The following is a 25,041-nucleotide window of genomic DNA, read 5'->3' as shown; positions in this document are numbered from 1 at the left end:
AAGACCTATGTATGGCTTGTAAAATGAGGACTACGGTAAGTAACGTAGGATTTTAGGTTGCAACAGTGAAAATTGGATCTGCATCATAGTTTTGACTACATTGAAATTATTGGAAGTCATCTCAAGAAATTAAATACATCTTTTCAAAAATCATGACTAGGAGGGTCTTTGAAGTTCTCTAACAATCAAATTCCTTATCTTCTATAGAATTCAATATCTGTTTTTGTGGGGGTGGTTTTTTAAATGAACGTATATGATGTTTTCTAGTACAAGTTAAGGCTGATCTTTTCCCTTCCTTTCCCAACAGAGTGGGTAACCATTGCCAATAATCTTCTTTTGCAATGTCACATACACCTGAGGATTCGAGAACTAGAAGACTGTGATGCTAATGTTTTTATTGCTCTTTATCAGTCTGTTTTGGGAGAAAAGGTACCAGGTAAGGGTACTTAAAAGTGGGAGTAATAGTGTCTGTATCTTAGGCCATAAGTTTCTAGGGTTTTCTAGTTAGATCCTATAGTACATATAAAATCTTGAGTTTTCTCTTTGCGTACGTCTTATTTCTATCTAAATAATAGCATTCATTGCCTTAATGAATACCTTAGGAGGCCCACCTGTAATAACTGCCTTGGTCATCAACTGTTTAATCATTCGTAATGCCCTGTGAAAGTCACACCTTTTCTGTAAATGTACCTTCATAGTTCTAAAGTTGAGTGGAATTTGGAAACTTGTTGAATCCTGGTATTTAACCAATGTTACGGATAAGAATTGTTGTTTGCACTTTGTTCCCGGTTAAATATCTCAGAGTTCTTATCCATAGATTGCTTTGCTGCCTCTGTATCTTTATATAGTTTATAACCATTAAGCACTAAAGTTCTGTGTAGCCTCTCTTCCCTCCATTACCATGAGTCAGTGCCCTCATCGCTTCCTGGAATAATGGGATGGCCTCCAGCTGGTATCTTTGATACTAGTCTCAACTCTCTTTAGGGTTCAGAGGCAGGTAGTTATTAGACCAGTCTTTTAGAATACTTTTTTTCATCCTTCCCCAAGACATTCATCTTCCTCAATACCAGAGGAGAAACTCCAAATTTAAGTTGTTGTTAAAATCTTTCGACACTATGCTGATCTTTTAAACCTTTATACCAATAATTCCCAATAGGCTGCTTTAACAAGACATACACGAATCCCTCCTTGCACACCTGCCTATGGTTATAGGTTAAAGTCTCCGTTGGATTTTCTCCCTTATTAGAGTATTAGTATCTTCTTGAATTCAGGGACCTTTTTAGCTTTCTTTAACACGGTGCTTATTATAGAGCATGTTCATATATATGTTGATTGAATAAATAGTCAACCATATTCAATCAATAAACATTCAGCCACTAAAGATTCTACTTTGTGGAATTCAGGCTCTGTTTATCTGTACGTTATAGCTTGCTCTATTTGGGCAGAGCTCAGAGGCCTGGTCAGAGACAGATAGATGAAAACTTGGACTCTCATAGATGCAAAATTATGTAGTTTTTTTCCCACAGACCTCATAGCTATTCCCAGGAGTCAAGAGGATGAAGCTCACAATGTACAAGCAGTAATTGATTCATTGGCTTTGGATTATCTGCAGGTCAGCTTGTCTCACATAACAGGTTGGTATATACTTAACCATCAGATAATTTTGCGTTTTACTAAAATAATTTGTTTTGTAGCACTCTAGATATTGTTTAACCAAATGAGTAAGCTTGTGAAATAGACCAAACAGCAAGACTGAGCCAAGACAATTCACTGGTATAGTTAAGACAACCATCCTTATGAGCTTTTCCAGGAGTCATACATTGAGTTTGGGATAGGTCTAAGATATAAGAATCCTAGCTGGTAGTTTGAGGTGTGTTTTGTTGTTGTTACTTTAAAGCTATCAGTCTGCTTGTTTGTAGTTGCTAAAAATTAGAAACACCTAAATGTCCATTAATAGGAACAGGTTAAATAAATTATTATAGCTCCATATAGGGAACTACTCTGCAGCTGTGAAAGATAATTGATGGTGTTCTGTATACAGCGTTCCATATTAGCAGAATGATCTCTAATATATATTGTATGAGAAAAACATGGTGCGGTTATAATGCTAATGTGCAGAGTATGCTACTATTTGTAAAAACTAAGGTGGGGAGAAACTATATGCAGTTGATTGAATGCCAAAGGACTCTCTAGAAGCATATGCAAAAAACCTGTAATACTGATTACCTCCAATGAGAGGAACTACAGGGCTGCAGGACAAGGGTGGGATGAGACTTTTCATTTTATATCTTTTGCACTTTTGGAATTTTGAACCATGTGAATGTATTACCTGTTCAAAATAAATAAAACCGTAAATTGTTTTTCAGCCTTTTTCCAAAAAAGTGTACATGCTTGTATTTAAAAGCCAAACGTACCAAATACATTTGTAAATCCCTATTTTTGGTAAATAGAAAATGAGGATTAGTTCAGTAAATTATTACAAGCTAATGAACAGAGGGAATCTTGGGGACTTGAAACTATACTTAAGTCACTAAGCAAAGGTTTATACTGTTTCATTCTTTGACAGTCGTTAAAAGAGGTATATGTTAATCAGGGTAGGTCATTTACATCTCTTATTTTGATATATCAATAAGATCTTAAGTTTTTTAGTGCAGTTCTAGGTGAATGAATGTGGTAAACTAGTTTGGAGAAAATTCATTTTGAGGGATAACCCTGGGATTTCCCTGTTCTTTTGAAATTTGGAATGGCTTTATCACCCAAGTAGGGTAATTTCTGGTATTTGTATTTACTAAATAAACATACTGTACACCAAGGTTGTGTCTGCTTATAGAACTTTTTGATGCAGAGCTGCCCCTGACAACTCATACCCACCCCATCCCCATGGAAAGTTGCAAAACTGCTTACCTCCTCCAGTAGACTGCAAAGCAGCAGTGTTCCCTCCTGCAGTTTTTTTTCGCCAGCCTAATAAAGTTCAGCTTAGTTGCTTTATTTATACTTCAGTATAAAACTTAGAGGATGAAGTCCACTTATTTTGCTTCTTGATAAATGAAGGACTGTGCCAATGAATTATCAACCATACTATTCAAGACTACCCCTTTTTCTTCAGATATAATCAAGCATCAAGAAATTAATGTTTTTAATATTTATAATATTTTTTTCTCCTGGATTAATTTATAATCTTTGTATCGTGAACAATATTTTCACAGTGGTATATCCATTTCAAAATTATGAGGCTTTCAATTTCTTGGTTAATTTTTTTTAATAGCTCTGTATTCTGTGTTCAGGAGAAAATATAGTGAAAGGAGATAAAGAATCTATTAAGAATCTCCTAGAAATATTTGATGGGTTACTGGAGTATCTTACAGAACACATCAGTGAAACATCTCACGAGAAAAGTAAGTTTAAGAAAAAAATTTGGTTTGATTTATATTCTGTGTTATGTCTCTTTTTGTCTTTTATCTTTTTGCCTATTTTTCTCCATAGTAATTAGAATCACTAATACACTGTATCTGATAAATTTAATTATAAATTAAATTTCAATTCTCGTTGTTCCAAGTGGTTGAAACCTCTATCCTAGACTACCATCATGTCTTTTGTTAACTTGGATATTGCTCATAAGGTACTTTAAAGCTAATCTATAATAGAAAGCTAAATCTGGCTAAAATTGCTTATTGTCCTATTACATGAAATTCCTTACTCCAAAATTTCCTATGTCAGAACTGCCATTTTTGTTATAAATTTGGATACTGGGGAGGCATCAGCAGGAAGGGTTGGTACATTTCTGTCTCCAACCTACACTTCAGTTTGTGACAGCGTGAATATTTTTTATTTCATTCTTCAAGTGACTCAGTTCTCCAAATCGTAACGGTTTATTGTATGAAATTTTGATATTATGTTTTTTTAATGATAAAGATCATTATTGCTGTATTATTTTCCAAAGGTGTCGTGGTTATTTAAACTGGATCATTAGTGTATAAGTGCTATTCATAATCTTTGGCTCTATAAATCCCATTTCTAGGGATTTGTCCTAAGAAAATAATACAAAAGAAAGGTGCTTGAAGGTCTTCACACAATGTTATCATTGGGGGAAAAAAACAAAGAACCTTATGTCTTAACAGTTTGAGACTGGTCAATAAATACTACTGTATGTATTAATACACAGTGAATAATATATGACCCATATTAGAATGGGTTTACTATTGTAAAGTTATCCAAAACAAGTTTTTAGCAGCAATAGCAATTAGTATAAATTCTAATACAAACGAAGACAAAAAATTTGGGCAGGCTCATCATTCCTAATTCTCACACTGTTGATGGTGAGACCTATGCTGTGAATATAACATCTGAAATTAATCTTAAATTCTTTAGTTAGAGGTAGTTTTCTACCTTTTATCCTTGTTGCTGAAAAAGACTTAAAAGCATATAGAGATAAGGCCTAGAAGGAAAGATTGAAAGGCACGCCACACTGTACATTTTTTTTTTTTTCAAAAAACTTCTGAGTTTTGAGTGTTTAATGTATGTTAAATATCAACCTAGGTACTCTGGGAAGATTCACAGCTGCATGCCATGTTTATTGCTCTCAAAACTATACTCAAGTCAGGGAGACTGCCATAAATACATACAGTAAAAACATTGTAGGAGAATTGGGAAGGAGTGAATGACATGCAAAAACTCACCTAATTCAAGGCTACCAGTAGGTATTTCGATGCTCTGTGGCTTTTTAGTCATTTTAGCAGCAAGAGTAAGGGGAAGAAAACTACCTAAAAGAGTGATTAATTTGAAATGTTCTAACGACAGGAATTTTTATGATGTAGTACTTGATGGCATGTAAGGGAGAGATGATAGGCAGTGGGGATGGAGAGGAGGACAGAACTGAGAGATACTTACATGTGAGGCTGGTAATAAAGAAATGCTGAGCGGGGGATTTTCCCAGGGGAGGTCAGTAGGATATGATAAGCTTAGTGCTGCTAGAAGGGAGTTGCTCAGATGGGGCCTCCCTATGTGATAGTACTGTAGTTGGAGAATGTTTTCTGAAGTCTGATTCTCACCTTTGCAGGTCCAAGTTTATATAGCAGTATTACCTAGAGCTGATCAGAATCTTCAAAATGCCAATTAATAATGGGAAATAAATCTGTATTATCACTAGTCATGTCAGGTACAGAGCAGTTTCTTCTGAGCTAGCATTATCATTTACCGCTGAAGATCAAGGGATTTGAAGGCAGACTATGGGCTTAATGCTGCCACTCACTGTATGACTCACTAAGTTTCATCCCTCACTGTAGGACTGAAGCTCTCTAAGCCTCAGTTTTCTCATCTGAAATTCTTTCATGATTGTAGTGAAGGTTAATAGATATGCATAAATAATTTAGTATTGAACCTAGCCCAGAGTAAATACACAATGAATATTGACTAATGTTGTTAAAATGTTGCTTGGCGAATATAGAAACAGAAAAAAGTGAAGGTGGTTGTTTAAACAGGAAATCTCTAGAAGTGGGATGGGAATATCCAGACGGGTATATCTGAAGTAGGAGGTTTCATCCACATACCTCCTGAAATCACTTCCCTAGTGAGTTACTGCCACTGTGAAAGTGTATTTCTTAAGTATGTTGGGGTAGAAAAAAGGTTGAGAGTCTTATTTTTTTTTTTTGGGGTATGCCGTGTGGCATGAGGGATCCTAGCTCCCTGACCAGGGATCGAACCCATGCCCCTGCAGTGGAAGCACAGAGTCTTAACCACTGGACCGCCAGGGAAGTCCCAAGGTTGATAGTCTTAAGGAAAATTTCATCCACACCTTGATGTGGTCTCACTCTTATCTTAGGCTAGGGCATGATTGTCTTGCAGCTTGAGGTAGGCTGACATAGTCATGTTTTTCTGAAGCCACATCCTAGTCATCTTGCCTCAGCTATCTCACAGATAGAGAAGTGTAAAGAATACTAAATGAACCTACCACCTGGCTTAAAAAATAGAACATTGCTAATACAACTGTAGACCCTGCTTTTAAAGCAACACTTGCGTGCTCATTGCAAGTAATGATTTGGTTCTTACTTCACTTTCACTAGAGCCCAGTTTACCAGGAAGGGGTTGAGGGTATTTTACTGTCCTTACCTCTACCCATCCCCTGTAGAGAAATAGTTGCATTAACTTGGGTTTTTTGGTATTGTTTTTATCTGTTCTAAACAGGTGAAACTGGACAGGGTTCTAAAGAATCCCATCGAGGAGACCCTTTGGAAGAGCGAGAAAGTACTAAAGAATCCAGATCATCATGGAAAAGAGTTTCTTTTGAGAGGTAGCACTCAATATCTGTGAATTTAAGCAAAACAAGTTATGCTTTTCTTTCTACTAAGAATTAAAATTGCACACAATATACCAGAATGACAGCAAAAAAACAAAACAAAAAACAAAGCTGATGTGAAAATTTACTAACTTCTCATGTTTTAAACCTCCCTGAGGGAGTTTTAAGAACCTCGAGCTATATATATAGTACTTAATTCTCAGCATTAGCCACCTACTTAATTTAAAACATTTCCCTTAATCATCAAAGTAGTTTATGTTCCTTGTTGAAAACTTGGAAAGTACAGAGGAATAAAAAAGAAAAAAGATGAACTGTATCATTCAGAACTAAGTAACTGCTTGTTAACATTTTGTTGTAATTTAGCCTTTTTTACTGTGTTTTTCTTTTGGGGATTTAGTCATATTGTCTGTATAATTTTGTTCCCTGCATTTTAAAGTTTAACACATCAAGTCTTTTCCTAACTTAATAAAGTCTTTATAAAAATCATTTTTAATCACTGTATAACATATCATGCATATGGGTGCATCATAATTTATTAAACCACGCCTCTGAAGTGGAGGTAGTTGTTCCTTTGTTTTTCATATTATTATTATTTTTTTAATGTGATACATACTTCTGTTTCTTTCTCTACCCTCCTCCCACTCATATATTTAAGCTACATTGAGAGTCGAAGACTATGAATGATATAAGGCTATTAAAAGTTGCCAAATTACTTTCCAAAAAGGCTGTGACTATTTAAATACCCACCAGCAGTATAAAAGTACTGGGTTACTGCACCCTCATCAACCAGTATCACCAACCAATACCAGAGTTTTAAAATTTATGCTGTTTTCATAGGCAAAATGTAATGTTGTTGCAGGTTTGATTGTACTTCTGCCAAGAAGAGGTTGAACATGCTGCTATGATTTTCCTTTAAGTATCCGATTATCAGTTTTTTTATGGAGTTTGTCATGGTTTGAAAAGCACAGGCAAAGCCTTCTTGTTTAAATATAGTATGTTGTAGAAAATGTGTCTTAAAGGAGACCATCAGAAAATAAATTTTTTGACTTTATTTTTCATTATTAGATTAAAAAAATAACAGAAGTGCAGAAGTGAAACAATAAAAGGATGTTTAATACAAAATTAATATCCTACCTAAATTCCCTTCACTTCCACACCTCTAAAGTAACCAGTATTTATTGTTCTCTGTGTATATTCGCCTGTACATTTAATCTTTGACACTTTATACACAGCTTTTCCCGCCATACATGTATCAGTTAAAACAGATAAGCAGCAGAAGGAAAAGTCTCCTGTTTTCTGCACATAACAATGACGAATCTGAACATCCATAGGCAGGCTGCTTGAAGCAGCTCTCGGGATCCTCACAGAAAGGGCCCTTTGTGGTCAGGCCAGGCCATCAGTAAGTGAGGAAACTCTTTCAGGTGCTCCTCGTCATCTGATGCATTGGGCCCCTCTTGGGGTGGAGATGAAGCAGAATCCACTGGTGAAATAATTAGACTTGGAGACACAGCACACACGTTTTCTCTAAGAAGTAATGGTGAGTAGTTAAACTCCAAATATCAGTTATTGTTATTCAACATAAAACTGTGAAAATGTAAATAGTTATACTTAGAAGTGTTTAAAAGTTGAGAAGAATAGAGAGAGCCCTAACTGGACATCAAAATTGAAATTCCAGAATACTACAGTTACCCACTATATATGAACAGTTGTCCAGAATGAGTCAAGTGGGAGTCCTAGGCACATGGGCAAATAGGTGGATGCAAGTTTGTCATGTAATATGTGGGACTTGATATCCTAGGAAGAAAATTCTGGATGCAGCTTAACAGTCTGGTCACACTCAGAATACCCCTTAAGTATAGTTTCCTGAGCTGGGTGACTCACTTTTTTCATGGTTTCAACCAAGTGTGTACATCCAGTGGCAGTTTTTCTCCCAGGCTTCAGGCTATGTTTCCAACAGTCTCCTGCTTATACACAGTAAACCTGAATATCTCTCAGGCCTGTTTTGAGACTCTCACCTTGCCCTCCTCCAACCATCCCACTTCCTGTTCTGCCCATCTTGGTTGTCTTGCTTTTCTCTTGGCATCATATAGTTTCTTTTTTCTTTTCTTTTCTTTTTTTTTTTGGCTGTGCCATGCAGCTTGCAGGATCTCAGTTTCCTGACCAGGGATTGAACCTGGGCCACGGCAGTGAAAGCCCAGAATCCTAACCACTAGGCCACCAGGAAACTTCCAACATCATATAGTTTCTTTTGTTGGAATGCTCTTCCTTCCTGTTTCTGGCAAACTCACTCTATACAAAGCCCAGCCTCTGAGGCTCTGTATTCCTACATTGTGGTCTTCTCACCTTGAGTATTATGTAAACTTTGAGTTCCAGGGACAGTAGCGACCTCATATTCATTCAGCAAATATTTATTTAATGCCTTCCCTTTGCCAGGCAGTGGTGATACAGTAGTAAACAGAATAGACACAGGCACAAATCCCTTCCCTTATAGAACATATATTCTACTTGTGGAGGCAGTCAATAAATAAGACAAATAAGTGAAATGTCTGATAAAATTATTCACATTCGTCTTAGTATTCCAAAAATTAGCAAAACAGTAGGCCCACAATAAGTATGTTTTTAAATGGAAGAACAGGAATGCTAGAGTAGAATTAAGTACATTAAATTATGGGAATCAAGTGGCCTACATTCTCTTCCAGACTCTGCTGCTGGCAGTGTGACTTTGGATAAGCCCCTTATCTTTTCTGAGCCTCTGTTTCTTCAAGTGTGAAATTAGAGAATTAAACTAAACCATCTTTGAAATCCCTTTCAGCATTAATACTCTAATTCCAAGGAATAGACACTCCATTCCAAGGAATTGTGTTCGAAGAACCTATGTTTGGGAGGTCAGACAGTAAGCCAAAGACATGTACTTACCACTGGGATGGGCAAAGTAGCAGAATGACCAGAGTCAAGTGTAGGTAATGCAAGAATGTTTCTTCAAGGTAGAGAGTCAGATAAAAGGGATGGTGATTTTAGAAATGGTGTTCTGTGATAGCAAGTGCCATGTAGAAAGGTTATATCTATAAAAAGTGAATTATTATTTTCAGATTTTAACTATTCAGATTATAATGCAATTAAAAGAAAAAAAGAAATGGTTGAGAGAAAAGCCAGGCTAAGGTGTTTGGGTTTGATGTCATATGGTAGCTTCCTTTTATATTTGGATTTTAATTCATCAGATAAATGTCATCATACACATTCTTAGACATCTAATTTAGGCTTTAATTCCAGGACTATAAATCTTTCTTTTTTATTGCAATATAATTGACATATAACATTATATTACTTATACAGATGTACAATATGATTCTTCAGTAGTATGTATTGCAAAATGATTACCACAGTATGTCTAGTTAATATTTGTTACCAAAAAGTTACAAATTTTTTTCTTGTGATGAGACCTTTTAAGATCTACTCTATTAGCAACTTTCAAATATACAACACAGTATTTTCTTCTTAAACCTTTTTTAAAATTGAGATATAGCTGATGTACAATATTATATGTTACAGGTGTACAACATAGTGATTCACAATTTTTTAATTTTTATATTCCATTTATAGTTATTATAAAGTATTGGCTATATTCCCTGTGTTGTACAATATATCCTTGTAGCTTATTTTATACATGATAGTTTGTACCTCTTAACCCCATCCCTGTCTTGCCCCCTCCCCACTGGTAACCACTAGTTTGTTCTCTGTATCTATGAGTTTGTTTCCGTTTTGTTATATTCACTAGTTTGTTTTATTTTTTAGATTCCACATATAAGTGATATCATATAGTATTTGTTTTTCTCTCTGACTTATATCACTTAGCATAATACCCTCCAAGTCCATCCACGTTGTTGCAAATGGCAAAATTTTCATTCCATTTTTATGGGTGAGTAGTATTCCATTGTGTGTGTGTGTGTGTGTATATATATATATATATATACATATATACATACACCACATTTTCTCCATCCATCTGTTGATGGACAAAGGTTGCTTCTGTATCTTGGCAATTATAAATAATGCTGCTATGAATGTTGGGGGTGCATGTATCTTTTCAAATTAGTGTTCCCATTTATTTTGGATATATAGCCAGAAGTGGAGTTGCTGGGTCATACGGTAGTTCTGTTTTTAGCTTTTTGAAAAACTGCTGTACTGTTCTCCACAGTGGCAGCACCAATTTGCATTCCCACTAATAGTGTACAAGGGTTCCCTTTTCTCCACATCCTCACCAACATTTGTTATCTGTGGTCTTTTTTTTTTTGGAGGGGGTCAACATACACTTTTTTTTAATGTATTATTCTTTTATTAATTTTTATTGGAGTATAGTTGCTTTACAATGCTGTGTTAATTTCTGCTGTACAGCAAAGTGAATCAGTTACATGTATACATATATTCCCTCTTTTTTAGATTTCCTTCCCATTTAGGTCACCACAGAGCATTGAGTAGAGTTCCCTGTGCTATACAGTAGGTTCTCATTAGTTATCTGTTTTATACATAGTAGTGTATATATGTCAATCCTAATCTCCCAATTCATCCCATCCGCCCCCTCCCCCCCTTGGTATCCATAAGTTTGTTCTCTATATCTGTGTCTATATTTCTGCTTTGCAAATAAGTTCATCTGTACCATTTTTCTAGATTCCACATATAAGTGATATTATACAATATTTTTCTGACTTCACTCTGTATGACACTCTCTAGGTCTGTCCACATCTCTGCAAATGGCATTATTTCATTCTTTTTTTATGGCTGAGTCGTACTGCATTGTATATATGTACCACATCTTCTTTATCCATCCCTCTCTTGATAGACATTTAGGTTGCTTCCACGTCCTGGCTATTGTAAATAGTGCTGCAATGAACATTGGAGTGCATGTATCTTTTTGAATTACGGTTTTCCCTGGTATCTGTGGTCTTTTTGATGATAGACATTCTGACAAGTGTGAGGTGATATCTCATTGTGGTTTTAATTTGCATTTCTCTGATGATTAGCGATATTGAGCATCTCTTCATGTGCCTGTTGGCCATCTGTATGTCTTTTTTAGAAAAATGTCTATTCAGGTCTTCTGCCCATTTTTTAATTGGGTTTGTTTTTCTGATGTTGAGTTGTATGAGCCTTTTATATATTTTGGATATTAATCCCTTTGTCAGTCATCTCATTAGCAAATATTTTCTAATTTTAAAGATTGTCTTTTTTTGTTTTTTTGTTTGTTTTTTTGGCCACGCTGCGTGGCATATGGGATTTTAGTTCCCTGTCCAGGGATCGAACCCACACCCCCTGCATTGGAAGCACAGAGTCTCAACTGCTGGACCATCAGGGAAGTCCCTAAAGGTTGTCTTTTTGTTGATGGTTTCCTTTGCTGTGCAAAAACTTATAAGTCTAACTAGGTCCCATTTGTTTATTTTTGCTTTTATTTCCTTTGCTTTAGGAGACAGAGCCAAAAAGATTGCTACACTTTATGTCAAAGAGTGTTCTTCTAGGAGTTTTATGGTTTTTGGTCTTACATTTAGACCTATAATCCATTTTGAGTTTATTTTTGTATATGGTGTGAGAAAATGTTGTAATTTCATTCTTTTACATGTAGCTGTCCAGTTTTCCTAGCACCACTTATTGAAGGACTTTTTCTCTATTGTATATTCTTGCCTCCTTGTCATAGATTAATTGACCTTCAGTGTGTGGGTTTATTTCTAGGCTCTCTATTCTGTTCCACTGATTTATGTATCTGGCTTTGTGCCAGTTCCATACTGTTTCGATTACTGTAGCTTTGTAGTATAGTCTGAAATCAGGGAGCATGAATCCTCCAGCTCCTTTTTTGCTCAAGATTGTTTTGGCTATTCAGGGTCTTTTGTGTTTCCATACAAATTTTAACATTATTTGTTCTAGTTCTGTGAAAAATGTCATTGGTAATTTGGTAGGGATTGCATTGAATATGTGAATTGCCTTGGCTAGTATAGTCAATTTAACAATATTCTTCCAATTCTTGAACATGGTATATCTTTACATGTGTGTGTCGTCTTCAGTTTCTTTCATCAGTGTCTTATAGTTTTCTGGGTACTGGTCTTTTACCTCCTTAGGTAGGTTTTATTCCTGGGTGTTTTATTCTTTTTGGTGCAATGACAAATGGGATTGTTTCCTTAATTTCTCTTTTTGATAGTATGTTGTTAGTGTATACAATTGCGACAGATTTCTTCATATTAATTTTGTATTCTGCAACTTTACTGAAGTCACTGGTGAGCTCTGGTAGTTTTCTGGCGGCTTCTTTAGGATTTTCTATATGTAGTATCATGTCATCTGCAAATAGTGACAGTTTTACTTCTTCCTTTCCAATTTAGATTCCTTTTATTTTTTTTTCTTGTCTGATTGCTGTGGCTAGGACTTTCAATTCTATGTTGCATAAACGTGAGAGAGGGCATCCTTGTCTTGTTCCTGATCTTAGAGGAAGTGCTTTTGGCTTTTCACCATTGAGTATGATGTTAACTGTGGGTTTCTTGCATATGGCCTTTATTATGTTGAGGTATGTTCCCTCTATGCCCACTTTCTGGAGAGTTTTTATCATAAATGGGTGTTGAATTTTGTCAAAAGCTTTTTCTGCATCTATTAAGATGATCCTTTGATTTTTATTCTTTCAGTGTGTTAATGTGGTGTATCACATTAACAAATTTGCAGATTCTGAAAATCTTAGCATCCCGGGGATAAATCCCACTTGATCATGGTGTAGGATCCTTTTAATGCATTGTTGGATTCGGTTTCCTAATATTTCATTGAGAATTTTTGCATCTATGTTCACCAGTGATTTGGGCCTGTAATTTTCTTTTTTTGTGATATCTTTGTCTGGTTTTGGTATCAGGGTGATGCTGGCCTCATTGAGTGAGTTCGGAAGTGTTCCTTCCTCTGCAATTTTTTGGAATAGTTTGAGAAGATTAGGTGTTAACTCTTCTCTACATGTTTGGTAGAATTCAGCTGTGAAGCCATCTGGTTCTGGACTTTTCTTTGTTGAGAGTTTTTAAATTAGTGATTCAGTTTCATTACTGGTAATTGGTCTGTTCGTATTTTCTGTTTCTTCCTGGTTCAGTCTTGGGAGATTGTACATTTCTAAGAATTTGTCCTTTTCTTCTAGGTTGTCCATTTTATTGGCATCTAGTTGTTTGTAGTAGTCTCTTATGATCTTTTGTATTTCTTTGGTGCTGGTTGTAACGTCTCTTTTTTCCTTTCTGATTTTATTGATTTGGACCTTCTCTCTTTTTTTCTTGATGAGTCTGGCTAAAGGTTTATCAATTTTGTTTGTTTTTTCAAAGAACCAATTCTTAGTTTCATTGATCTTTTCTATTGTTTTTTTAGTCTCTATCTGTTTCTGCTTTGACCTTTCTTTCCTTCTGCTAACTTTGGGTTTTGTTTGTGCTTTTTTAAGTTTTTTTAGGTATAAGGTTAGGTTGTTTATTTGAGTTTTTTTTTGTTTCCTGAGGTAAGCTTGTATCACTAATTTCCCTCTTAGAACTGCATTTGCTGTATCGCATAGATTTTGGATTATTATGTTTTTGTTTTCATTTGTCTCCAGGTATTTTTTTAATTCCTCTTTGATTTCTTCAGTGATCCATTGATTGTTTAGCAGCATATTGCTTAACCTCTGTGTGTTTGTGTTTTTTGCAGTTTTTCTTGTAGTTGATTTCTAGCTTCCTAGTGTTGTGGTCAGAAAAGATGCTTGATGTGATTTCAGTTTTCTTAAATTTACTGAGGTTTGTTTTGTGGCCTAGCCTGTGATCTATCCTGGAGAATGTTCCATGTGCACTTGAAAAGAACGTGCATGCTGCTTCTTTTGGATTGAATGTTCTGTATATCTACTAAGCCCATCTGGTCTAATGTGTCATTTAAGGCTAGTGTTTCCCTATTGATTTTCTGTCTGGATGATCTGCCCATTGATGTAAGTGGGGTGTTAAAGTCCCTTATTATTAGTGTGTTACTGTCAGTTTCTTCCTTTATGTCTGTTAATGTTTGCTTTATGTATTGAGGTGCTTGTATATTGAGTGCATATATATTTACAGTTGTTTTGTCTTCTTCTTGGATTGATCCCTTGATCATAACATAATGTTCTCCTTTGTCTTTTGTAACAGTCTTTAATGTCTATTTTGTCTAATATGAGTATTGCTACCACAGTTTTCTTTTGTTTTCCATTTGCAGTGTCTCTCTCTCTTCCCATATATACATGTGATTGTCTTAAGTTGCTGATCTCTCACTTTTAAATGCATTTTAACAACCCCTTGCATTTGTACTCTCCTTCCTTCGTGATTACTGTTTTTGATATTATATCTTACATCTAATTGTTTTGTGTATCCTTAACTGCTTATCGTGGATATAAATGATTTTGCTCCTTTTCTCTTTTAACCTTACTAACTTTGTGTGTGGATGATTTCCTACCTTTACTGTATGGTTGCCTTCAGCAATGAAATTTTTCATTTTGTAACTTTCACCTTTCTAGTTATGGCCTTTTCTTTTTCACTTAGAGAAGTTCCGTTGACATTTGTTGTAAAGTAGTTTGGTGATGCTGAACTCTTTTAGCTTTTGCTTGTCTGTAAACTTTTTGATCTCTCCATCAAATCTGAACGAGAGCCTTGCTGGGTAGAGTATTCTTGGTTGAAGGTTTTCCCCTTTCATCACTTTAAATATAGCCTGCTACTCCCTTCTGGCCTGCAGAGTTTCTGCTGAAAAGTCAGCTGATAGCCTTGTAGGAGTTCTCTTGTATGTTATTTGTTGCTTTTCAAGGTATTTTTAAAATTTTATTTATTTAATTTATTTATTTTTGGCTTCATTGGGTCTTTGTTGCTGCACGTGGGCTTTCTCTAGTTGCGGTGAGCAGGGGCTACTCTTCGTTTCAGTGCGGTGGCTTTTCTTGTTGCAGAGCATGGGTTCTAGGCACCCAGGCTTCAGGAGTTGTGGCTCACGGGCTCTGGAGTGCAGGCTCAGTAGTTGTGGCGTATGGGCTTAGTTGCTCCGCGGCATGTGGGATCTTCCCAGACCATAGCTCAAACCCGTGTCCCCTGCATTGGCAGGTGGTTTCTTAACCACTGCGCCACCAGGGAAGCCCCCCTTGTTGCTTTTAATATTCTCTCTTTATCTTTAATATTAGCCCTTAGAACTAGAGTGTGTCTTGTAGCATGGGACTTCTCTGTGCTTCCTGGACTTGACTGTCTGTTTCCCTTCCCAGGTTAGGGAAGCTTTCAGCTATTACGTCTTCATATGTTATCAGCTCCTTTCTCTCTCTCTTATCCTTCTGTAACGCTTATAATGCGAGTATTAGTGCACCTGATGTTGTCCTAGAGATCTCTTAAAGTGTCCTCATTTCTTTTGATTTCTCTTTAATTCGTTCAGCATCAGTGATTTCCACTACCCTGTCTTCTAGCTCACTGATCCATTCCTCTGTATCATTTAGTCTACTTTTAATTCCTTCTAGTGTATTTTTCATTTGTTATTGTATTCTTTATTTCCATCTTCTTGGTCTTTATATTTTCTAACTCTTCATTAAAAACTTCTAACTTCTCATTCTGTGAATCCATTCTTCTCCCGAGTTCTTTGATCATCTTTATGATCACTACCCTGAACTCCTTCTCCAGTAGATTGCCTATCTCCACTTCACTTAGTTCTTCTTCTGGGGTTTTATCTTGTACCTTTATCTGGAACATGTTCCTCTGTTGCCTCATTTTGCCTAAGTTGCTATTTTTATTTTTATGTATCTGGTATGTTGATTGTATTTCCCAACTTTGGAGAAGTGGCCTTTTGTTGGAAACGCCCTATGTGTCCCAGCAGTATGTCCTACCGGAGCTATATGCTCTAGGGGTTCCCCCTGTGAGGACTGCATGGGTCTTTCTGTTGTGGTGGGCTCTCTATGTGGGCAGTCTGGTATGCTTGGTTGGCCCCTGGGCCAGTTGGTTGCCTTGTGCAGAGGCTGCCAGCTGCTGGTTGGCTGGTCACGAGGTGGCTAACTGCATAACCACAGGGACCCCTGGGGCTTACACTGGCTCAGTGGTGGGGAGAGTCAGGGTCTAGAAGACTCCAGGGCTGTTGCCTGCCCACTGGTGGGTGAAGCCAGGTCCTGGGTTGGTTAGTGCTGGTCTACTGGCGGACAGAGCCAGGTCCTGGTTGCAGAGCCCAGGGTCCCAGAGCTTGTGTTGGATTGCTGGGGGGGGGGGGTGGGGGGGCAGTTCCTGATACAGTTGAGTATGGGGTCTGAGGTGTCCTGAAGCTTGTGTTGGCCTGCTAGTGGGGAGGGCTGTGGCCCAGCTGGTCCCAGCACAGGGTCTGGCCTGCTAATGAGCAGGCTGGGTCCATAAGTTGCAGGGCTAGTTTTCTTTCTTTTTTTTTTAAATAATTTTTTAAAAATTAATTAATTAATTAATTTGGTTGCGCCAGGTCTTAGTTGAGGCTCACAGACTCCTTCGTTGAGGCTCACCAGCTTGTTAGTTGCGGCAGGCGGGCTTCCTTAGTTGCGGCTTGCCAGCTCCTTAGTTGCAGCAGGAAGGCTTCCTTAGTTGTGGCATGCGAATTCTTAATTGCAGCATGCATGTGGGATCTAGTGCCCTGACCAGGGATCGAACCTGGGCCCCCTGCATTGGAAGCGCAGAGTCTTAACCACTGCGCCACCAGGGAAGTCCCAGGACTAGTTTTCTTGAGTCTCATGTCTGTCTCCTGGTGGGAGAAGCTGGTCCAGAGGCTAGAGCAGGCTCCCTGAAGGGCAGGGCCAGGGTGGGGCTGTGTCCCTGCCCAGTTAGTTGCTTGGCCTGATGTGTCCCAGCACTGGCACCTACAAGCTGTTGGGTTGGGGCCATGTCTTGGCGCTAATGAGCTAGAGGTAGGATTCCACAGTGGCGCTTGCCAGCACCAGGATCCACATGGTAGAAGGAGCTCCTAAAAATGGCTGCTGCCAGTGTCTGTGTTCCCAGGTGAACTCCAGTTGCCTCTTGCCTCTCCGGGAAGCTCTCTAAGATCAGCAGGTAGGTCTGGCCTAGGCTCCTCTCAAATTACAGCTTCTGTCCTGGGTCTCAGTAGATTTTGTGTGTGCCCTTTAAGAATGAAATCTCTATTTCCTGCAGCCCTCTGGGATTCCCAAAAGTAATCTCCAGTGGTCTTCAAAGCCAAATGTTCTGGGAGCTCATCTTCCCAGTGCAGGCCCCCCAGGCTGGGGAGCCTATGTGGGACTCAAGACTTCTCACGCCTTTGGCAGAACCTTTGCAAAGTAATTGTTCTCGGTTGTGGGTCACCCACTGGGGGATATGGGACTTGACTATATTGCAGGTCTGCCCCTCCTAGCCATCTTGTTGTGGTTCATTCTTTATGTCTGTAGTTGTAGAAGATCTTTCTTGGCAGGCTCCTGTCTTTTTCATCGATGGCTGTTCTGCAGATGGTTGTGATTTTGGTGTGCCCATGAGGAGGTGAGCTCAGAGTCTTTCTACTCTGCCATCTGGGCCATCTCCCTTCCTTAAACCTTTTATATAAGTAAGGAGAAACCCCTTCCTATGCACCTCGTAACAGGATACGCAGCAGGGTCTCACCATTTTGCAAATCTGGCCTGCCCCTGGGGCCAAGGCACTGCTGCTCTGTGACTCTGAGTGGGGGAGGGGGTAATGAGGCCTCTACAAGAATTGGGGTTTGCTTTATAGGTGGCGTGAGCCAGATTCCTTATGGAGGAGCCTGGGATGAGAGGCCTTTGGCGCCCAGGGCACCCCCCCCCAATACAGTATTAATGTAGTCACCATACGGTACATTACATCCCTATGACTTACTTATTTTATAACTGGAAGTTTGTACCTTCTGACCATCTTCACTCATTTGTTCTACTGAAGACCGTTGTTTTTTTTGGTAAATGAGATGTATTTACTATACAGATACTTAAATAATTGATTTTCTTTTTTTTTTTTTTTGGCCACACCGTGCAGCTTCCGGGATCTCAGTTGCCTGACCAGGGGACTGAACCCTGGCCATGGCATTGAAAGCTCGGAATCCCAGCCATTAGGCCACCGGGGAACTCCCTAATTGAAATATTATTAATGCTTACAGTAGAGAAGTTCACAATCTCTGCAATAATAAAACAGTATCTTCTAAAACAGTCTGAAGATCATTGAGAGAAATTTGTGTAACTTTCATTCTGACAAATTAAAATTTCCAGATGATAATTAAGCATGAGATTTTAGGAGAAATTCCATCAAAAAAGAAAGAGCATGTGAAATGGTTATTCAAGGAGCCGAAGGAAAAAAGGGACCTAGATAAAAATGAATTAGTCTGTGGTCAAACTGATGACAAATTCAGTATCATGAAATCGAGGACCAAGTTGTGAATATTGAACATTATGTCTTAGAGGATATACATGTGAAATACGAAGTTATGGAGGGAAATTTACATACTTAAAACATTTTGATATGAAAATGGTCATATTGCACTGGATTGTGGGAAAGGAGAGCACAAAAAGATGTATTTGCAGATTTTTAAAAGACATCAGTTGAGTGTCAAAAATTTGAAAATACAGTATTCGGGAATAAATTGTGTGGATTTGGGGATCTGTACAAGGTGAATTTTTCTGTATTTAAGTGATTTTATCAGTTGACCGTATTGGTAAACAATGAGTTTTCAGGGTGCATTCTCATACCTTTGAAGTGAGGAATACGTTTATGGTGAAGTCTTTCATTAAACTGAAGAAGGGATAGATAAGTAGAAAGTTATTTAGAGAGGGGAAGTCATTAATCCATTTTGTTTGTGGGAAGTTCGTGTATTGTAGATTTCCAAGGGAGCAAAGTGGATATTCCCTCAATTTCAGAACTATTTTTAATGTAGCTCTCTGTGTACTAACATTATAGATCTGATTCAAAATATTAAGCGTTTGAAAATTAGACAAAACAATTTGTTTGACCTACAAATCTTTGATTATGGTACCAGCCAAGATATCTAGTTTAGAGATATACCTGTGCAACAGTCAGCATTTCTGTTACAAGTCTGGCACCTATTTTTCTAAAGCAAAGGAATGAAACACTGTGTAAAACTTTGTTTTTAAGTTATATAAATGATTCTGGGCTACAGAACTACGTATTGCTCTCTGATAGTTATTAAAAGTAATTGGTATTTCAAGCAATCAGACCAACATAGTTCTATGATTATGTCACTTCTGATATTTTTATCCTCAGGGTATTAAACTCGTAGCTTTTAGTCTTAACATTCAGCAATAAAAAAGTTTTACTTTAATATTTTCTAGGTGCCCAAGGTCCTAATGAAATGCAGTCTAAAAAAGCCTCAACCCTACCATGTTCTGACTCACATGAAGAAGTGCTGAACACTCCCTCATCTAGTTTTTTGTCCAAGAGTGGGACATCCTTTGTTGAAGACAGTGAGTAGTAATACATTGAGTTCTTGAGACTCTTGCTGTGAGTTGGAGACAGTAGTTCTTGCAGCAGTTGCTATTAGCCTTTTTACTTTTGTTGCTCTACAATTAATGCGATTCATTTTGGTTTTACGTGACCTCATTTGTAAATGTTTGCTATTAATTATGAGCTCGGATTTCTTCATAAGATGGTCTTTGGTCACATGTTTTGCATCCGCTATTTTATTTAAATCGTCTCCTCTCAAACAGAGACTTTAGGACAATAAGAGTCTGTTATGTTAGACTGATTAGATATCAGTTGGTGGTCTTCAAATTATAATAACTTGAAAAATATTCTCATTTTGTACTGTCTCTGAGGTTTTCATATGGTTAGTATTATATAAAGTCATTGTTAATGGCTATTTTTATAGCATGTGGATGAACCATAATTTATACAGCTATTCTTCAAGCCATTTAGGTTTTTAGTAATTTTTCATTATTTTTAAATAACTTTTTAGGAAGCATTTTTATGATAATAACATTAAAATTACATTCTTCCTGATTTAATTAGGTCCCTACTTGTTTACTGAGGATGAGTCCCTATTTTCATTGTTTTTTTGGTGTGTTTTTTTTTTTTTTTTAATCAACTTTAAAATACATTTCTAAGTATTGTGTGTGAACATGTTTGTATAGGGTATGTGTATATATAAAATGATACAGGATATATATATAAAATGGTTTATTTCTTAGAGTTCATCTTAATGTCCACTTTGATTTGTCCAACTAGCGGAAATTCCTTCTGTGGATATGATTCCAAATGCTAGGAAGTTAGGGGAGCCTATCCGATCAGCTATTCCTTTACATCCACCTTACCATCCTTCAGAGCCTCGAGCTCCCTGCCCCATAGGAAAAGAATACTTGCGTTCAAGTCACTGCTCCCATACCATGAATTCTACTGGAGAAGGCACAGCATTTTCTGTGGTAAGTTGAAAAGCTTGCTTTCAACTGGTCAAAAGTCTATAGATTTAAAAAGGTCTCTGCTAGAATTGTAGTCAAGGATACTGCACTAATCAGAGCACTGTACTTCTTAAAATTTACCTCTGCATATACCTGTATATTCTTAACCTAGGAAGATAGGGACAGGATGACTATGTAGAAGGGGAAATAGTAAGAGCCAACACATACTGAATGTTTATTTTGTGCCAGGCACAGTTCTCCCTAATTTGCAGGTATCGAATAAATTTCTTCTTACAGCACAGCTCTGGAGTAGGTACTATTTATATTTCCCATGGGGAAGCTGAAATAGAGAGTTTAAGAATCTTGTCTGAGGTCACACAGCAATCGTAGAATTAGGATTAGAATTCAAGCATTCTAGTTTCAGAACCCATATTGTATGTCTCTAATTAAGTAATTGAAATGTTTTAACATATAGGAAAGTGTCAGAAATAATCTTTCATCCATATTCCTATTATCCAGCATGAACTACTGTTAACTTTTGGCCTATTAGCTTCTGCTCTTTTCTTCTTTGAAAATAAAATCCTTTTTTATACAGTCATCCTGTTCCTATCTTTCTAGCAACAAGAACACTCGGGTATATGCCAAGGGTAAATTTATAAATGATACACTCTCATTATTAAAAATTCACATGGTGCCGAAAAAGTAATTAGCATTAGGTGACCATAATTCTAAACATTCTGTGCATCTATTTAGATAGGAGGGTAGATGGATAAAAAGAGAAAAAAGGGATCATAGGATAATGGTTACCTTTGGGGAAGGCTTGCAGGGATGGTGGAAGGCCTTCTGAGTTGCTGGTAATATTCTTTTTCTCTACCTGGGTTGCAGTTAAGTGGGAATATTCTTTTTCAAATAATTCTTGAGCAGGACACTAACTTCAGTTTTAAACGTTTTTTAAAAATGTGATTATATTATAGTTGTTATTTACTAAAAAGTATTACATTTAATTTTACTTTAATAGAAGAAGAAAAAGATACTGAAGTGAAATTAAAGAGTTGTTAAACATCAAATGTTTCTTTACCACAAGAAATATTTTCCATAAGATTCCCTCCAAAGTTAAGAAATAAATTCTTTAAAATGTTGAGGTTATATTCATATTTTGGAGCTTTTGTCTTTTGTTTCAGTTTTGGACAGTTTCTGTTGACTTCTTGATATGAAAGATAATGACTTTAATACTTTCCACTTGTGGTTTGATCATTTTTTCATTGTCCACATGTAGCCATAACCCCTAAATTTTTATATTTGAGAACACCTCCCTTGCATTTATATTTGTTTTTGTTTTTTGGTTTTCTTTTTATTTAATTAATTTATTTATTTTTGGCTGTGTTGGGTCTTCATTTCTGTGCGAGGGCTTTCTCTAGTTGTGGCGAGCAGGGGCCACTCTTCATCTCAGTGCGCAGGCCTCTCACTGTCGTGGCCTTTCTTGTTGCGGAGCACAGGCTCCAGACGCGCAGGCTCAGTAGTTGTGGCTCACGGGCCTAGTTGCTCCACAGCATGTGGGATCTTCCCAGACCAGGGCTCAAACCTGTGTCCCCTGCATTAGCGGCAGATTCTCAACCGCTGCGCCACCAGGGAAGCCCTGCATTTATATTTGAATGCAATCCTGAGCCATACTTTCTCTTTGAGTACAAGTTTATAGACATTGCTCCATCCTTTGGCATTGGGGATCAATAGAGTGTTTTGACAAATGTGTTTTTAAAAAAAGCAAAACATGGAGAATGAAGGGACCTAGCTTTGTGTCACAGGTCCTCCCTTGCCATCACACCCAAAATGTTCTTCTTTTTGTTTCTTCCTTATATCTCTTTCAAATCAACTCTCCTCTGTTTTTAATAGGAACCCGATAATAGAGTTTTCTTAACTTCCAAGTTGTCTAAAGACGGCAAACAGGAAATGTATCCAGTTCAGGTCCAAGGCCCTAGGACAAGGAAGCTTCGCAAAGGAAAAAGGTAACATTACTGTAGGCTTCAATGTTTACAGTCTGTCTGCAAAGGGATTTGAAGAGTTAAGGGTATACTCTCCAAATTTTGCTGTGAAGACCAGTATGAAATATTTGGTAAAACGTATTACAGTAGTTTTGAACTAAGTAATGTACATACACTTGTCTACTTAAATGTGTCACAAGGTCACTTTTATTACAGATATGAAAACAGAGCTGCAGTCTCATCCTGGGATTCACCTTTCTCCCAGAGGGCAGGAAAGAGGTTAACAGAACAAGAATTACATGCAGTATCAGAGAAACTATCTCAGCGCCTCTCTGAACTAGATTGGGCAAGTCTTGTTTTTTAATTTGTATTGAGATTGCCATAGTTGGTGAGCATTTAAGTGATTTTCCAATTGAAGGTGAGAGCTAAGCTAAGGTACTAGGAAGTAAGTTGTGTCTTACTTACTGTGAAAATCTTCCATAAGTCAAGCAGGTAGGACATAGGATGAGAAATTATATCCTAGCCTTTTATTATGTAACCAAATTTGGTATAGATTTATCCAAATTTTTATCGAATTCTATCCATCTATTTATTTATTTGGCTGCATCAGGTCTTAGTTGCAGCATGCGGGATCTTTTATTGAGGTGCACGGGCTCTTCATTGCGGCGCGCGGTCTTCTCTAGTTGTGGTGTGTGGGCTCAGTAGTCGCAGCCTGTGGGCTCTCTAGTTGTGGCGTGCAGGCTCCAAAGCGCACAGGCCTCAGTAGTTGCGGCACGTGGGCTGCAGAGCGCACAGGCTCAGTATTTGTGGTACGCAGGCTCTAGAGTGCGCGGGCTCAGTAGTTGCTGTGTGCAGGCTTAGTTGTCCTGTGGCATGTGGGATCTTAGTTCCCCAACCAGGGATTGAACCCACGTCCCCTGTATTGGAAGGCGGATTCTTAACCACTGGACCACCAGGGAAGTCCCAGATTTTTATTGAATTCTGATGAAAACTAAATAATTTAATGTAAATGATTATATTAAGCCGTATATCTTTAGATACATCTGTATTGTTTCCCTTTGTCACTAAAGACACATTTGGTATAAAATTAGATGGATCTCTGATTTTCACAAAATAAAATACTGTAGTTTGGGGGTATCATTGAATAAATATATTAAATCCCTATGTGACGTACTCTTAAGTTTATTGAAACTGAATAGTCCATGGCATTGATATATATATATCCTTTAGAAACTATGCATAAGCATCTGAAAATTTGTGTCTAAACTTGGGCTTAATTATCTGAGAAAACTTTTAAAAGGTTATATCTGTCTAATCCTTCCAACTTGCATTCTGCTGAAGTCAATGAAAGATGTTAAAAAGAATTTTCTTGATAGATGTTAAAAAGTGCCCTGGGTGATCGAATTAAAGAAAAGACCGGCTTTGAAGAGGAGGATATTGGAAATGAAGAGGTGGAAAGTGGAAATGATGAGACACTGTCTCAGCATAGTGACAGCATCGTGGAGTATGGGCCGAAGAAGCAAAGGCCAGGTACCTATCTTAGGCCAGGTTAAGGACGTCCCCAGAAACCACTTAGCCACTCTGATCTAATGACTGGCTTTCTTTTTTAAATATTTCAGAAATATGTGAAAGCATCAAAAATAACATCAAATACCTGTATCTCCATCTAGAAGTAGCAGATACTAAGTTATATTTGCTTTACACCTTTTGTGTTTAAGAAATAGTTAAAATCTCTTCTCTCCTCCCCACATTCTTTTTCTTTCCCTCAAAGGAATTACTCTCTCAAAGTTGGTATCTTTTCTTCATATCTGTTTTTATTCATTTTTAATTTTTATTTTTTCCAGTTTTATTGAGATATAATTAACATACAAAATTGTGTCATTTAAGGTGTACAACATAATGATTTGATATATGTGTATATTGCAGAATGATTACCACAGTAAGTTTAGTTAACATCTATTCACATACTTTCAGTTTTTTTATGTGATGATAACTTTTAAGATCTAATCTCTGAGCAACTTTCAAATACACAATACAGTATTAATTGTAGTCACCATACTGTACATTATATTCTGAGAACTTATAACTGTAAGTTCTACCTTTTGAACAACTTCACACATTTCACCCATCCTTCATACCCCCTACCTCTGGCAACCACCAGTCTGTTCTTCTCTGTATTTTATGCATTTGATTTTTTTTTTTTTTTTTTAAATGGTAGGTTTCTGCTTTTAAGATTTATTTATTTTTTTATTGATTGATTGATTGGTCGCTATGTTGGGTCTTAGTTTCTGTGCTAGGGCTTTCTCCAGTTGTGGCAAGCGGGGGCCACTCTTCATCGCGGTGCGCGGGCCTCTCACTGTCGTGGCCTCTCTTGTTGCGAAGCACAGGCTCCAGACGCGCAGGCTCAGTAGTTGTGGCTCACGGGCCTAGTTGCTCCGTGGCATGTGGGA

General features: G+C 37.4%; 1 protein-coding gene across 1 annotated transcript in view; it reads left to right on the top strand.

The window, feature by feature from the left end:
• CEP95 (centrosomal protein 95) overlaps positions 1-25,041 on the top strand; it is a 65,286-nt gene that overhangs the window by 1,324 nt on the left and 38,921 nt on the right. The window contains exons 2-11 of the mRNA XM_036836685.1: positions 308-436; positions 1,527-1,634; positions 3,285-3,395; positions 6,181-6,286; positions 7,714-7,829; positions 19,551-19,682; positions 20,443-20,636; positions 22,503-22,615; positions 22,808-22,937; positions 23,968-24,141. Of these exons, the coding sequence (XP_036692580.1) occupies positions 308-436; positions 1,527-1,634; positions 3,285-3,395; positions 6,181-6,286; positions 7,714-7,829; positions 19,551-19,682; positions 20,443-20,636; positions 22,503-22,615; positions 22,808-22,937; positions 23,968-24,141 (1,313 nt within the window). The remainder of the gene's footprint in view (positions 1-307; positions 437-1,526; positions 1,635-3,284; positions 3,396-6,180; positions 6,287-7,713; positions 7,830-19,550; positions 19,683-20,442; positions 20,637-22,502; positions 22,616-22,807; positions 22,938-23,967; positions 24,142-25,041) is intronic.

This window comes from Balaenoptera musculus, chromosome 20 (genome assembly GCF_009873245.2).
Source record: "Balaenoptera musculus isolate JJ_BM4_2016_0621 chromosome 20, mBalMus1.pri.v3, whole genome shotgun sequence".
NCBI lineage: Eukaryota > Metazoa > Chordata > Mammalia > Artiodactyla > Balaenopteridae > Balaenoptera > Balaenoptera musculus.
The sequence above is the reverse complement of the archived record's forward strand: the minus strand, read 5'-3'. Positions and strand labels throughout refer to the sequence as shown.